The 16713-nt window shown below is 41.5% G+C and overlaps 1 protein-coding gene across 2 annotated transcripts; it reads right to left on the bottom strand.

Moving 5' to 3' along the window:
* Positions 1 to 524: 524 nt before the first annotated feature.
* On the bottom strand, positions 525 to 16405 carry shrprbck1r (sharpin and rbck1 related). Of its 2 annotated transcripts, XM_029246451.1 has the most exons (14): positions 15676 to 16404; positions 12597 to 12771; positions 12166 to 12249; positions 11545 to 11686; positions 10467 to 10557; positions 10079 to 10373; positions 9834 to 9937; positions 8038 to 8211; positions 6031 to 6191; positions 5607 to 5718; positions 5306 to 5485; positions 2766 to 2864; positions 2434 to 2577; positions 525 to 2179 (listed from the first exon to the last, which is right to left on the bottom strand). In XM_029246451.1, exons 1-14 carry the CDS (start codon positions 15940 to 15942, stop codon positions 2099 to 2101), a joined length of 2109 nt encoding a protein of 702 aa, XP_029102284.1. In that variant the 5' UTR covers positions 15943 to 16404; the 3' UTR covers positions 525 to 2098. The 2 variants fall into 2 exon arrangements, with proteins under 2 accessions (XP_029102284.1, XP_029102285.1); XM_029246452.1 differs by lacking the exons at positions 525 to 2179; positions 2434 to 2577; positions 2766 to 2864 and adding an exon at positions 4939 to 5066 and having other exon boundaries at positions 15676 to 16405.
* Between the last annotated feature and the right edge of the window lie 308 nt (positions 16406 to 16713).

Here is a 16713-nt window from a genome sequence, read left to right as displayed (position 1 = left end):
TTGTATTTTCTCTGAGATGTACGTCACTTTGGTGAAAAGCATCTGCTAAATGAACAAATGTAAATGTAAGTTTCCACATATGCTAATGGCACACAGCTGTTTCTTAAGCCTCATGACCCATCACATGTGGTGTCTGGCAAATTGTTTATCCAGTATAAAACTATGGATGAGTAATTTATCTCTGAATACTAGTAAAACAAATGGACCTGTAGTGACACAATCACACCAGTCTTCCCTACCAATGGTATAAGTTTCAAGTGTACAGATTGTGTTAAGGACTTGGGTGTTGTGTGGCAGAACAGTTTCTGCCCAAGTGCAGCGTCTGATGAAACATTCAGGATGGAGTATATGTCAAAGAGGGATTCTTGACATCATTGTTCAATTAGGACAGGTTGGGCCCTTAAGAGTTGTTTGTCAGGCAGCTCCTGGCTTGCACTATCCACTTACTCACTACCAATCTGTTCTTTATTTGGCAGTTTTCAGAAATTAAAATGCCAAATGAAGCCATACTTAAAGTGGTCTGGTTCAGTCTTTGAGAGGTCAGGTATCAGAATGGACTTTATTTTTTCCACTTAAATTGGCATAAAACACAAAATTAAGTGAAATTAAACAGCTTATCAGGGCCAGGAGAACACAACTGAACAAAAATGGAAATTAAACTCAAAACATCCACAGAACTCAATTTTAAAATTTTACAAAAAATGTAATTTGACAAATTTCCTCACTTCCTGTACAACAAACTAAACTAACTTGACTGCTGTCAATATGTGTTAATCCATTACTCATCATCACCATCACATGACAAGTGTAGAGGTGAAGTTCTTGTGCTTTTCCCAACCTGCAAAATTTCTGCATGCAGTTGAACAGATTTATCCTTTCTTGTAACCATTAAAGCTTTTTGTACTCTGAGATAGATATTTTATCATTTTGCCCAGGAAAAAAAATACACATGGTCTTAATTCTGTTTATACTTTATCCACTTATAAGGACAAGTTGAGTGCTGCTGAGTGCAACTTGACTTTTGGTGACCCTCATATAAAAGCTATGAACAAACAAGAATGGCTAAAAATGACCCCTTCCCCAAACCATCCCATTCTCAGATCAGCCAGTTAGTCCATGGAACTCACCTAGTTTAACAGCTGCCAAGTAAGCCTGAAACAGCCTCCAGCTCCAGGTGAGGTGAGGTCAGCTCGTCTGAGAAATGTTGTTCTCATCTACTGGATCAGTACTGAACAGCTATATGTCCTTCATTCAGGACAGACTCACTCAAGTACATGGGGGGCAGACAGTGTGCCGTTTGACCTACTGCTGATACACAAATTTGATGCTAATAAACCAAATGAAACAAGAATTTCTGCTAACAGTGGGGTCAAAATGTGAATATGAAAAATACCTTGTTTAAATAGAGCAGCATTTCTAAATGACAAATGAGTAGAGATAAATTAACACAAGATCATTGCCCATCCTTACACCTATTCCCATATTACTAAATTTTTCCTTTTCTGGATGATGGAAACACTACAGTACAGGCTAAACTTCAGTATTGTTAGTATATAGCACATCTAATCTTTGTACTATGCTAATGCAAATGAGGTGAGTGTATCGAGTCCTGCCAGTTTTATTTTTTTATTCTTTCCAACCAGTAAGGCACATTGGCAAAACCAGAAGTCCCTGAGCAAACACGGTTAAGCCTTAATAAATAAAAAAGCTTGTTACAAGATAGCACTACTGTGGGTAAATGAACATTTCAGAGATTAGACTGCTTAAGTTTTAATACAACAAAGTAAAAATCTACACTTTGTAATCTGTTGTACATATGTGAACTACATATGTTAGCCCTGAACAAGAACAGCTTAAGTACACTTTTCAATTTCTGTGAAATCTACCTTGAATGGCTTTTAATATTATTGCTTTTTAAACGAGAGGTGAACACTGCACAGGTGTCCAAGTTTGGATCACTTTTGTCCAGATGCTTATATTCACAGAAGTAAGTTTGACAGACTAAAATTTAGTCAATGCCTGTCTTAGGGTGTCAACAGGTCCCTCCCTCACTTGGCTGAATATTTGTTTGGGTCAGCCTGTCTGTCCAATTCCTGTCTCAGTGACAGTTCTGACACTTTGGGTGACATCTCTGCTTGTTGAAGTTGCAGCGGCATCCGCCGCTAGTGTCCCCTGGGCCCTGAAACAGACAGGAAGTGATAGAAGATCAAAAACCTCAAAAAGAAACTAAAGTAGGTATATTTACTATAAAGTGAAAGGAAAATTAATTCATATTCAGCCTCAAACAAGCTAGGAGAACATTACTGATCACACAGCTACAGGAATATTCATGTAAAGAAATTTAAACGCACCTGACAACAAGGTGCTATAGGAAAGGAAATACTGAGATAAAGGCAAGAAAACAGAAGAGGAGAAAATAAGTGGGCCCCTCACCCCAGGACCCCAGCGTGGACCCCTGGTGACCCAGCAGATCTCAGTGTGACAGACAGTGCATCGCACCCAGTCACAACCCTCCTTCTTCTGTACGATGATGCCGCACTGAGGGCAGTGCATGGCCTCTCCAGACTGTACCAGGGACTATGTGGGGCAGAATTACCACCAAGAGAGACTTCAGAAAAAAAATACTAATTTTTAATTTAATATCAGGGTATTAGTGTATATGGGGGGGCAGAGTGGCATTGTGTCAGTTTGCCAAGATATCAAAATGTGAAAGATGTAACATCTCAGTGCTCCACACCGCCATCATAAAATCACCACTAGGTCACCTTCAGAAGGTCGTGTGTCCTGCGGGCAGCCAAGTCATTGACAGCACGTGCTGTCAGGTCATCTTGGTACTGCTTACAGTTCATCCCCTCATGGATAGCCTGAGAGAAAAAGATAGAGAGGGAAGGGATAGATGGAGAGAAAGAAGAGAGTTTCATTATGATCAAAGTCAGGGGTAGGGGAGAGGGATATTAAGCTGTGAGTAATTTAAAAATCTGTATGACTGAAACCATGGCCTAGACAGAATACCATAATCACAAAAGTACAGTATAATCCAAAACCACCCTGCTCCTAATGAGGCTGAATTCATCCTGACATATGCCTCTAAGCTGTTGATCAACCTTTTGGCCACACCATCTATAGGTCAATCTCTGCAAAACCACAAACTTTAGTTCCCACCATGTCTGCCCACCTGTCACAAACTCTGCATCAATCACCACACCGAAGCCATAACCCAGTGCTGCAGATACCTCCTGTATAATATCTGTAAGATCCACCCATACTCTACAACACATGCTATGTAGCTCCTGGTCCAGCCTAAGGTGAAATCTCACCTGGATAACTTCAACTCCTTCTTGACTTGTATCAAGCCTTTCCAGCTAATTCAAAATGTCGTGGCATGAGTTATGGTTGACTCACCAAAGTCTTCCCATTTACAGTTGTGAGAAAAGGTTTGTGAATGCTTTGGGATTATCTGGATTTCTGCATGAATGGCTCTTGAAATGTGATTTTACCTACATGTAAGTGGTAATAACAAATATAGTCTTATTTAACAAACAAAGGAGACAGCATTTTACATCCCCATACCTTTATTAAACAAATGGTTTAGACAATCAAGGAAACTGATAGAAAACATATGTTAGCTTTTAGTAACTACTGGAACCCCAATAACCTCAATGAAATGCTTTCTGCAGCTGCTGATCAGACCTACCTACTGATTTGGAAATATTCTGGCCAATTTCTTTATGCAAAATTGCTCATTTGTAAACTATCTGCATGACAGAGGCCCAAGCCTTTAGAAAAAAACTTCTAGAAATCCCTTTCCAGCCTCACAAGCTTCAGCAAATCTACTTCTGAAGTCCTCTAAAATCTGTTTTGATCAGGCAATATTGTATAGAATTCTGTTTTGAAGTGCGTGTAACAAACCTTTTTTTTTTCCCCCCCCTTCTTTTTTAAAAAAAATACAGCAGGGCAGATTACACCCAGACCTAATCACACTGGAATATCTAACTCCAATTAACCTCTTTTCAAGATATTATTCAAGAAGTTCACATACTCACTTTTTCAATGAATGACCATTTGTTCAATAAAGACACTGAAATGTAAAATGTGTGTGCTATTTGTTAAATATAACTGTCTTTATCACTAATAAATAAGATCAGATCACATTTTTTAGGAGCCATTCAGGTAGAAATCTAGATCATTTCAAGGACTTCACAAACTTTCTCAATCTCCTCTGGTCATCTTATTATATTATATAATATAATGCAAAATGATGAGGAACTGCACCCAGATACCTACAGGACCTAATAACAGAAAGACCAGTATGCTCCCCCAATACAGGCTGCTTCTGAATCCATTTCAACACTCAAGAACAGTCTCTTTCAGACCCACTTCTTTTTGATGTCTTAACAGCTCTATAAACTTGTATGTCATAACACAATGACTATTGTATTTCCCATCAATACTGTAGGCAACTACTCCGGTGATGTATGCCTGCAAAAACATACTGGACAAACTGACCATGTTTTGACACCTACATGCCTGCAGATAAAACTCTTCATTGTAAAATGCATTTTGTTTACTCTGAGATGTCACTTTGAAGGAAACTATTACATGAATAAATTTATAAATAAATGTATAGCTGGCAATAGCTAGTTAATCTGAAGTTGGACAAATGGCACAACAGTGAAATAATGAGTTTGGAGAGTATGTCTGCTTGGACAGGGAGGACTCTGTGTTATATGTAAAAATAAATAAAATAAAGTAATTTTGATGCTGTAGCAATGTGTGTCATTATGTGTGACTAAGCAGCATGAGATCAATGTACAAACGTGTACAGGTGGTCCCCGATTTATGATGGTTCAACTTACAATTTTTTTGACTTTTACGATGGTGAGCTTGCAATAGACATTCAGTAGAAATCGTACTTCGAATTTTCATTTTTTTCCCGGGCAAGTGATATGTGGTGCGATACTTTCTTTCAATGCTGGGCAGCAGCAGCAATCCCCATCTCCCAGTCAGCCACGAGGTTGTGTTTTGTGCATCCATAATGTCACATAAACGTCCATCTGTGTCTCCTGCTACTGGTAGGAAGAGGAGGGTAATTACCCTTGAGGAGAAACTCAAAATAATTGCCCAGCAGGAAGGCAGCAAGCCTGTAATGGCCATCGCACATATGCTAGGCTATGATGTTCGGTCAATTATGACTTATGATGGGTTTCGTGGAATGTAACCCCATCGTAAATCGGGAACCACCTGTATACATACTAGAAGCATGAAGAGTGCATAGAATTTGTGGTGTTACTTGCAGCATGTGTACCTTGCAGAGCAGGCAATTGTGCTTCCTGCACACAGGGCAGTGGAAGATGTTGACAGTGTCCTCGTACTCACACCAGCCATGGCAGTCTGGAGTGGCACAATGGTAGCTGCTCTTGCACTGCGACTCTGCCACCAATAGTCCCCGCTGAAGCCAGCGCTCGTACTCATCACCAGTCACCAGCTGACACAGGAGAGAGACCAAAGGAGAGACCGAGAGAAGTGGAGAAATGAACAAGTCATTGGTAGAAATGCAATATAAGAGACCGTGCACAATGACTAGATGGCACTGTGTGCTGCCTCACCGCCCGAATCTCCCTCTCCTGCAGCACGCAGTCACAGGCGTATGACTCGTCACGATATGGACAAGCAACTTCAGGGTCTTCACACAACAGGATCACTGAGCGTAGGCAGTCTCTGCGGACCCCATGTTAAAGGGTCAGTGTGAAGACTATGAAGACTGGAACTGTGCATTATGATGGATAAAAATAGCAATAGTACAATAGTACAGTATATACTACTTTATATAGTATAGTAGTGATGCACACTGATGTGCAGTACCGTTTAACAATTTTCACAGTGGAGGAAAATGCCCGTACTTACATTAAATTTAATATTAACTTACCAAGACTCCACAAACCACAGAAGCAACACTTACAAAAAATAGCTTGCAGACTAACATCATACAGGTAAGAAAAGAAGTGTGTGGGTAATTCAAGCATCTCTTACTTGCAGAAGCAGTGAAGACATTCCCTGAGCAGGACACCTTCTCCTGGCTGCAGGTCCAGGTAACAGATGCGGCAGTCAACACTGTCTGGGTTGGGCACCAGGTCTTGACCGTCCATCATCACCAGTCGGGCAAAGTTCTCCCTGCGCTCTGCCTCCCTGGCCTGGGGGAGCACAGACACACAAAGAAAAATACACAAACACGTAAAGACATGCACAAAAACTCAATGATGTATCACATATAGAATGAATAAATCACACCTTTATTTTTAACAAAACTCAGTTACTACCCTGTCTAAATGCCACAGTGAGATGAGAGATGAAAGACAAGGAAATGACAAAAAAATAGGAGCTGGATGTGTTTTTTTTTTCTTTTTTAAACAAAGCTATTTCAGCTTTCTGTAGCTTATTAGAATGATTTTTCAGTCAGCTATTGCTGCATTATTAATTTGGCATAAAAACATTAACTTAAGCATGCTACATCCCAAAGATTCATTAAGACTGAGTTTAAAACACAGCACTTAAATAACTTAGCCTGGTAATTTAACACTGCCTCTGCCAGAGATACATGTAAAACACTAAAAGAAATAGATGTTTAATCTGTAAGCAATCATATTTACAGAAGCAAAACATTGTCACAACATTTACAGTATTTATCTCTGAAAAAATAAAGTATCATACATATTAACATTTACACCAAAATCAAATAGAAAAACAAGTCAACAGTTTAAATTGTCACCGTTAATTTTGCCTTAGGAGCAGAGTAGTAGTGCCTGTGTTGGAGAGCAGGAGGTACTGTTGTGATTAGTGTCTGAAGTCTTTCACAGCAAATCCACCATCAATTAAACGGCTTTGGTCCTCTTATTACAACATTCTTGATATTCAGTTTATTCAGTTCAGTTCATGGTGGTTAAACTCAAAGTAATGAATTTCAGGGAACTGGAGAACCATATCCATGTTGTCATGTGACAGCGAGAGTTGGGTGGCATGCGTAGAGAGCACCTTTGTGTGTTAGCATACATGTTCTCGTTCTTGAAAACTTTCGCAAGCTATGTTTTCTGTGTCTCTGTCTACGTGCAAGCATGCATGAGCATACTTGTAGTCAATCTTGTGTAAAGTTCTGAGGGAACCTTATAGGAAGAGATTGTTGGAAGTGATTGTTTGGTGCATAAGAAACAGACTAACAACTATCACACGTCTGCAACTATGTCTCTCTTTCTCCTAATGTAATGCACAAATTATATGCTCTGAGATGTACGTTGCTTCGGAGAAAAGTGTCTGCTAAATGAATAAATGTAAGAGGAGGAATACATATTTTTAAACAAATGGAACTGAACAGTTGCAAAGATGTCCGTGTGTATTTCTAATTTTTTATACAGATGTATGTTAATGAAAGTAGAATATGGGTAAAGCTTGTGTGTAGGTCAGGAGCCTTGGTCATGTAGAGGGTTCAGGTTATATAGAAGGGAATTGCTCAGTGCTGCCACCCCCAGGCCATCTCTTCTCCCTTTCTCCTTTAAAACACAGAGACAGAAGAGAAGAGGGTCAGCATGAGGGAGCCCTGTGCCCCTCTACTCCTAACCTCCCTTCCTTCACCTCACTCTTCTTTCCTTCCGGTACCCTCCTCTCCCTCTTCTTCAGCTGTTCTGCCATTTCCATGACAATACAGTAGAAAAACATGATCTATGACAAAGCTGTCCAGGACCTCAATTTGCAATGTTGTCCATCATGACTTATGTTCTCTAATAACCCACCGTGTTGTAAGACCATTTATTAGAGAGCTGACGTATATCGGTTAATGCAGCTGTCACTCGGCTTGTGCGTCAGTCTTTCACCAACTGTGCTTTTATCTACAAGTATTTTCATTTATGGATGTGTTTGTTTCTGCAATTGCCATATTAGTGGCCAAATTCATGTACTGCATGTTTTTAACTCTGTGAGCATCCTTCATGAATGACCTTCTCGCTCTCCATGTAGGTTACAATGAATTAGTATTGGGTCTAGGTCTACCTGTTGGTACTGCCGAACAGCTTCCTTCTCCTGCTGGATGCGACGCAGTTCAAGCGCATCAGGTTGATACCCCCCAGGTACTGTGTAGCTCTCGGGTCGGTCTGTGCTGCAGATCTCGCAGCCAGGCCGCGTGGGCTTGTTGATGAAAGTACAAGAAGGACAGGACCATCCCACCTACAGAACAAGGGGTAGTGAGTAGGTACGTGGTAATAAACAAAATATACAGAGTAATTTTAGATGTATATTTCAATAGTATAAGTACACTCAGCCCTCTGGTCGCATAGATCGAAAGTTAAAACATTAAAAGTACCATCTTTAGAAACAGAAGGTTAAGACTTTTCGTGCTTCAATGTGTTTCCACTTTTGTGTATGTTTACAATACTGCCGTTTAGTTCACAAACACCACAGTCACTTTGGATCATTGCCGTAGTGCTACCCAACTTCAAAAATTCCTTTTAAGAAGAGTAAATGGAGCACTTAAAACTCAGGTAAAACACACTATGCTCCACACGTACTGCAGAAAAGGAGTATTTTAGTAGAAATGGGTTTTTACTTCATAAAGACAATAGACTTGTGCAACCTACCCCTAATATTTTCCGCTGCACCAGCAGTTCAACTTATGTATCTGCATTTTTTTCATACGCAAGAGGAATAATTATTTGCAGATACATAATACATACATTGTGATTTGCACCTAACTTTAAATAACGTAAATCTTTCCATTCTTCAGTATTTTGGTTGGAAGGGGGTAAAAACTGTTAAATATACAGATGTATATTCTATTGTATTTTATGCTACAGTGTTTTGTGTATGTTCTGCATCATATGATATCATGGATTTAAAAGTTATTATAAATTTATAAATAAGTACTAGAGGTGTTGGTTCAGGGTATGAGGTGGTACTGGAGAATTTACTGAGCATTTTATTAAAAACAAAACCAAAAGTGCAAAAAAAAAAAAAAAAAACCTATAAGAAAATAGAAATCAAGAGCTTTCAACAGCAACTGCATCAATACCAGTCTGATCTCCACAGCAAGTAGACTCCTATCTTTCGTCAGTCCATTAAATACTAAGGGTGCACATGGCAATGCTCCAACACTCCAGATATTTTAGGGGTTTTTAATTTAATTGTGCAACTCTGGTGCTTATTTTGATGTTCCATGTGTTATTTGAACAATTTACAGTAAAACAACAATATTACCATTTCCCAAGTGTATAACAAAAGTGGTACTAGTCACAGGACCTCACAGGATGGGGACATAACCTTGTCACATGGTTTGTGGAGAAGTGCAGTTACTGGCAGAGCTTTGATTTTAATGGTACAATTAAAGCAATGACATTTCAACCCTCTTACAAAAGGAATTCACCAAAGGGTGTGATTTCAGGAAACAAATGAACTCTGTTATGTAAAGAATGGGTGTGTTTCCAGTTGTGTGCATTGAGCATGTGTTGAATTTCAGTTTATCTAGCACCTCTGATTTGCTTCCATGCAGAACTCAAAAGATCAGAAGAGAGGTAGATTTGAAAGATGATTCTGAGCCCAGTCTTTCTTGCTAGGACAGATTAAGCAGCTCTGACAGACAGAGGGAACTCATTACGCTACAGCAGGGCCTAAACTGAAAATGGGCTTTTGATTTTGGACCTCTTGTGAGTGGGCCCACCAAGCCACCAGAGATGGGAGTTTGTTGGCAATTAAAAGTAATAACTTTACAGGGACAGACAAGAGTGTACATGTTTATACACGGCCAGCTTCCTGTTTGTTACATTATATTTTGCTGCATCCCACATTTACTGTACCTGTGTGCCAGGGCCCAGAGCTTCATTCAGCTGAGGCATGTCCAGGTTGATGAGTTCTCGGATTTCACCAATTCCAAGTCTCTCTACTTCACCCACAATGTTGCCTGAATAACCATTAACAAGACAAAAACAAGTGTCAGCAAACATACCCTATGTGTCAGAAAAGTTTACCGATAGTGTCTGGGAGACACTCTGAACTACAGTCCGACAGCAGTCTCCTGTGTCAGGGTAGGAAGGTGCCTCACCTGTTCCCCTGTGGGAAAGCCTGGAAGGCAATGTGCTGTAGGGCCGCCAATCCTGGGAGACCAACCTGCTGCTTGGCCCGTTGGTAGGAGGAGGCAGTGCAAGTAGGGCATTTTCCTGGTCCTGTTGGCATAGCTGGTGGGTCAGCCGGGCCTGACGAGCTGAGAGCAGATATAGGAAGGCTGTGTCGCCATCCCGCCGTATGCCATAGGATGCTAGTGAGCGTGTATCTGCACACAGGCACTTCCCCATCACCCAGCGCTGTACCCGTGGATGGAATCCAAAGTCCAGGAACACCTGGCGTAGGGGAAGAAGAAATCAAAGCTCCCCAGTCATGATTTGTGAAAATATGAAGTAGACAAAACAGGCAGAGAAACAGGTGTCCCTGACCTGCTGCTTGAGCGATGCAATGGTGATGTGGGGGGTGACTTTAACTGTGACACAACAGGAAGAAGAAGAATCTTCCACCACCACAGCCAGGCTGCCACAGAAATAAATGTTTCATGAGTCACAATGAGCACAACACACCCCTTCGAATCAGCTGTCTCGGAACCACGCCTATCATGAACAACAAAATCCTCAAACCTGCCCCTTCTTTCTTCCTTAGTTTACACACAGGTATTGTTTTCCTTTACAATTTACTTTCTTCTGATCTTATGTGTGCAATTTCAATAGTTTTGTCACTCCATCATTGTGTACATGATTGTCTTGAAAAGGTTTCCAATGAAACAGCTTTCTTATACTTGACTGACGTGAACTTTATCCCACCATCATGATGTAGCTCTGAGTTAACACCTCAGCTGTCCTGTATGGGTCCTCCTCCATATACTCTAGCCTGTTTCTCTCTCAAATTCCCTGGGAACTGCCAAAATCATTACACTGAGTCCTCACCTTACAAACTTGACTAAAAGTCTGTTCAAAACTTTTTTTTAGTTTTGAACCACTATCACAATCAATAATGCTAAATAACAGACATCCTTTAATTTGTTCACAGACCAGGTTCTGTAAAAACCTCAGATAAAGCTATAAAGAATTTTAAAAAATTGCTGTAAAACCTTTAATTTTTTCATGAACTTCAAGCTACATTTTATATTAAAAGTAATTTAAAATACCTGAAAACAAAAACTGGTCTCCACAAATTCTGATTGATATATCCCCTAATGCATATGCAATGTTTGTCATCTTGTCATTGTTTACCATCACTCTCAAAACACCAGCTACAAGCTGTAAACATTTTGGATGTGCACCAAATACAGTGGTTCCACACTCCTGCTTTGTTTAGGTGAACTTTACTGCCTACTAATGGCTGGAGGTGGAAACACAGGCAACGTTCTCCGCACAGAAAGATTGACAGACAAGAGAAGAAAATACTGTTAAAAATAAATAAATGGAGAAATGATTTTAATCTGCAACTCAAACATTCAAAACACAAGGACCCAGAGTACAACCATCTGCACCCCTTCCTCACTTGATCTCAGTGTCACTGCAGCTCCTCTGAGATGGTTGGATCTTGAGCGCAACCTGTTGACGAGCCAATGCCGCTGCATACTGTGAGGCCTCCTGCGTGTCACCAGCTTCAATAGCCCGAATTAATTCCAAACACAGATCCTCTGCAAAAACACAAGAGAGACAGAAGAAAAAAAATAGTGAGAGGATCAGACATAGTGGGATGGAGGGAATGATCAGTGTCTCACATTTCTGTAATACTACAAGCTCAGCAAAGAAACAAAGAGATGGAAACAGTACAATTTCACTGACAGGACTAACATAATTAAGCCCAGGATAATATGTATAATAAAGTTACTACATATGTACAGTTTGATCATTTCAGGATTGTTCTTTTATCTGTCAATATCTGGTTTAACATAAATATTATATTACACTTCAGCAAAAAAAAAAAAAAACTTGCAATATAGAAGTGTGGAAATACTACAAGTCTCAATCTGATCAACTGATTTATTTTAAACAGTATAAACACATATGTAGTGGGGCAGAAGATCTGTGTGGGGAGTGCAGGGGATTTGGAAGTGGAGTAACCAGCAACAGACAGAGAAGGAGGGAAGATGAGAGAGGAAGAGAAAGCACTGACCTGTGCGGGGCAAGGACACTGAGTTCTTGGGTTCTAGAGGCTCCAGGTGTAGCTGCCGCTCTTCAGTTGAATTGTTGTCTGCCACTGTTGGGTGGAGGGGCAGCAAATGAGACTTGTAGTACTGAGGAACTGGGCATATTTTAGCTTTGCACAAGGTACAGCACTGGTGCACCTGTCATTACCACCACTGCTTAATTTCCACCCAGGGATCAATGAAGTATTTATTTTACCTAAACTTATCTTACATTTTCACACATTCAGCATTTCTTCTGACATATTTACTCAATACATAGTGACACATACAGCCAAAGGATATCTGAAAAACAAATAAGACAAAAAAGCAGCCAGGAGAAAAACGGAACCAAACCTGACATGAGGACACAAGGATGGTGCAATGTCAGACAAAATGTAGGAAGAAATAGAAGACTGACCCCTCTGTGCCTCTCTCAGGGAAGATATCACCACGGTGGCCCATTCCTGTGCCTCCTTCTCACACCGGAAGTTGAAGGTGATGCGGTCATGTGGAGGTGCAACCAAGGACAGCTCATGACAGCGGGGAGACTTTAATTCGTACCGCACTGAGCGCAGGTCAAACTCTGCTATGGACTAAAGAAGTGGAAAGAAAGAAGAAAAATGAATTTTTTTATGCACAGTCCCAATGAATAACAATTGTAGATTCCAGATACCAGATCAAACTTATGCTGCTTTCAGTCCACACCATTATCTTGTACCTGAAAGGGACAAAAAGTGTCCTGTAATATCACTTAAATACGATCTCTTTCTTCCCCACCCTTTTTCCCCTCTGGCAGATGTGTTCTCTCCCAAGACAGAATATTCGGTTCTCCCTCTCCACCTGCCTAGTATGTCCTCCTTTGAATTTCATGCTGCCTCTATCACCAACCCAACCACACTTTTTGTAGTCATTCTCCATTGCCCTCTGGGGCCTCCCAGCTGTTTCCTGGATCACCTCGACATCTTTTTGAGCTCCCACCATTGATTTTCTGGGGTGATTTCAACCTGCATGCCTGAGGCATTCAGGCAAGTGACCTTCTGTCACTCCAGAAGTCCTTTCACTTCTCTGTGTCCCAGTCCTCTGCTACTCATAAGTCTGTCAATCACCTCGACCATGTCTTCTCTTGAAACTGTGGCTATCCTGTCTTCTCTGTCACTCTGCTGCACATTCTCACCATCTGTACATCCCCTTTCCGCCCTTCATCGCCGCTACTTACCTCTATCCTGCAGAAGCATGGCTGGATATCCTCAGCATAGCGGCGAAAGAAGAATCCTTGGGAGGCAATGAAAGGGACAACAGAAGAGGTATAGACTGATTCTGCCCAACGGATTCTTCTAACACTGCTACACCAACAATATTCAGTCATTCTTCTCTTTTTTCCCTGGATTCTACACTTATCCTTACATACTGCTGCCTGCCTCTTGGACATGTCTGCTTGGATTTGATCACCATCTATAACTCAACTCCTCCAAGACTGAGATCCTTCACCTCCTAGCAGATCCATACTCCTTTTGTCAATTCTCTATGAAACTGGACAACTTGCTCATTTCACCTACTTCATCGGCTAAGCGCCTGGGAGTAATGATTGACTGAAGTCGTTTTGTCAATATATCACAGCTGCAACCCAATCCTGCAGATACATTAGGCATAACATCCGCAGGATCCACTCTTATTTCACAACAAACTCTACACAACTTCTGGTCCAAGCCATGGTCATGTCCCGCTTGGACTACTGCAACTTTCTAATGTCTGATCTTCCAGTTCCTGCCATTGAATCTCTCCAGTTCATACAGAATTCCACTGCACGAGTTGTGCTTGACCTACCAAAGCGACCCCCTCTCCTTGTCTCTCTCCTTTGGCTTCCTACAGCTCCCCGCATCAAATTCATGACTCTGGTTACAGCCTACAAAACCATCACTGGATCTGCTTCCTGATATCTACAAGACTGATCACTCACTACACCCCAACCAGAATGCCATGCTCCTCCACCACTGTCCACTTGGTGGTCTCATGCAGAAGAGGTCCAAAAACAAAAGCACAATGCCTTTTTGTTCTAGCTCCAATGTGGCTGAATGATACTGCTCCCTCACTCAGAACTGCTGAATCTCTCTAGACATTCAGTAAGGACTTCAAAACACACCTCTTTTGGACTTATTTCTCCCCCATTTATGTGTTCAATAAACATGTACTGTGGTATTTTCATGACTTTAAAAACCCTATATGCAACTAACTACTCTAATGTATGCTGGTTTATATAGTAATATGCAACAAATTGACTGCACCACACTCAAATCTCTACTTCTGCTGGTGTAAGGCACTTTTTGTATTGTTCTCAGAGATGTAAGTCACTTTGGAAAAAAGCTGTTAAAGTAATAAATATAAATGACTACATTTACAACAGCCCCACTAGGACAATGAAGTACAGCTAACTGTTCCTATAACAGAAACAACTGCCAGCTGGCCGAAGTGGTCCATTTCAGTATCATGTTTTCTTTGTTGACAAAGTATAAATAGTATTAACAGGCAGGAAATGAATTAACAGATATGTTAGTGTTTTCCTACAGTTGATTTTCTCATAGATTAACTACAGAAATGCAAGTAATTAAAATAATAAATAACATAAAAAGGGCCAGTTAATAAAGTTCTGGTTAGGGCTGCAGCCGAATAATCTGGAAATTCCTTGTTTGACCCCGAATTGAAAAGTAATACTATGCTCTGTAAATCGGTAAATGCCGGTAAAGTTTAGCTAACACTGCAAGTCACATTAGTAAATGGTATCAGGTAAAGTACAGGTTTATTAAATTAAAGTTCATTTATACCTCTAAAATGTATTTTATAAGAAAATTTAATTATTTCACCATTATATATGTGCACCTTAAAAATTTGAAATTATAACATTTCTGAAATTCTGTAAATTGTTCTTCATACAAAAAGATATTCCAGTTATTCAAGAGCCAAACTTACTGTATTAAAGTTATTCTACAGAATAAAATCACTCGTACTTATTGTCTTGGTTTACACTATTTCCTATACAAAACTGATGATGATGATGCCAATCGAGAGATGCCGATTTTAAAGCGTGTAGCAAACACTATTATATACAGAATAATTTTTAAGTACACTAAACCTAGTTGCAGAACTGCCGTCGACCAGCGAATCATCATCACTGTTCTGCACAAGGGTCACGAGGAACACACGAAAATAAGTATTCAAAGAAAATCGTATAACCAACTGGGAGGCTCGTGAACAAGCCAGGGGCCGCTCGTGTCTGATCACCGGCGTAACTCCTCGCTAATGATACATGTCCGAACAGCAAAGAAACTTTAGGAACTCCGTCCGAAGACCGGCGTCCCGCGGTGACACGCAGGCGGGCAGCCACGAGACAGGGAACTGCGAAGCTGCTACAAAATTGGTACAAACTGTAACGAATTGTTACAAAGTAAAAGCGCTACAGTACTGGCGGTCACGCGCTTCGCGAGTTTGCCGCTCCGTCTTACCACACTGCGGCAAGTCCCCGTGTCGCCTGCGTCCCTCAGCGCCAGGCGGAACTGCCCAGGCTGGCCCGGGTTCATGCTGAGCTGCAGGCGGAGGGCTTCGTCCCCCGCCCCCGGCAGACAGAGCGGCCGTATCCCCGAGTGGCACACTGACACCCGCACCGACATCAGCACCGTGCTGCAGCTGCTGGCCTGTGACGTCCCGAAGCCCGGGAACGAGGGAGACGGCGCCGGGGGAGCCGTAGCCCAACCGCCGGAGCTCAGCGCCATTTTGCCCGACTTCCCGGCAGGGGCCAGGTGTGTAAAAAGCTTTCGTGAGCGGCTTCTAGCGGCGCGGCCCGGTGCCGTTTGCCAGCAAGTTGTTGTTTTCTTTACGCGCGTCCCAGCGGTTTCATTCCTTTCTCTTCACTTTCAGTATTGCCTGAGAACAGGAAGCAAGTACGCCCCCTCTCTGTGTCTCTGCGGCAGTGCTTGTGAGTTCAGGTCAGAGCTGAGGAGAGGACGAGACTGCCTCAGAAAAACAGTAACATTCCAATTTATACCGGAACGCCCAAAAACTCAATTTCGTCGTGCGACATGGCAAAACAGACATTTTGATGTACCGCTGTACAACTAAATTTAGAGTGAAACATTGCAAAAATATATTCGTGAAGTGACGCTGTAACTCTCAGTTCCTCAGCGTGAACTCCCAGGTTTGTGTTCTGGCTCTACTACTGTACCGTCTTCCGAGAGGGACTGCTGTGACGTCATTGCATTTAAGTGACGTAACACATGTCTGCTTTTACTGAACTTCTTCACATTCTTCAGTTACTGTACTGCTTTTCGGGTAGCCTGCTGAGCCCGTCCGCCATCGCGCAGGGTGATTCAGAGATTTTATTTCTGGTGTTTATACTCCAGATAGCCCAGGATAGTTTTACGTTTTGCGGATGTTGGCAGCCTCTGGGGAGGAGGCAGGACATTGTAAGCGGTGGAGGATGGTGGCTTGAAGGATGCAGGTGCTGAAGAACACCATCTGCTTCTGCTGGAGAAAATGGGATGATG

This window comes from Scleropages formosus, chromosome 19 (genome assembly GCF_900964775.1).
Source record: "Scleropages formosus chromosome 19, fSclFor1.1, whole genome shotgun sequence".
NCBI lineage: Eukaryota > Metazoa > Chordata > Actinopteri > Osteoglossiformes > Osteoglossidae > Scleropages > Scleropages formosus.
This window is presented reverse-complemented; position numbering and strand designations above follow the sequence as displayed.

Bases quoted from the DNA above. Each gene is read 5' to 3' on its own strand.
- shrprbck1r (XM_029246451.1), bottom strand. From the start codon at position 15,942: ATGGCGCTGAGCTCCGGCGGTTGGGCTACGGCTCCCCCGGCGCCGTCT. The intron at 12,772-15,675 runs GTAAGACGGAGC...CCACTTCTTTAG, and splicing joins CGGGGACTTGCCGCAGTGTG to TCCATAGCAGAGTTTGACCT. The intron at 10,374-10,466 runs GTCAGGGACACC...CCCCTACGCCAG, and splicing joins TTGCATCGCTCAAGCAGCAG to GTGTTCCTGGACTTTGGATT.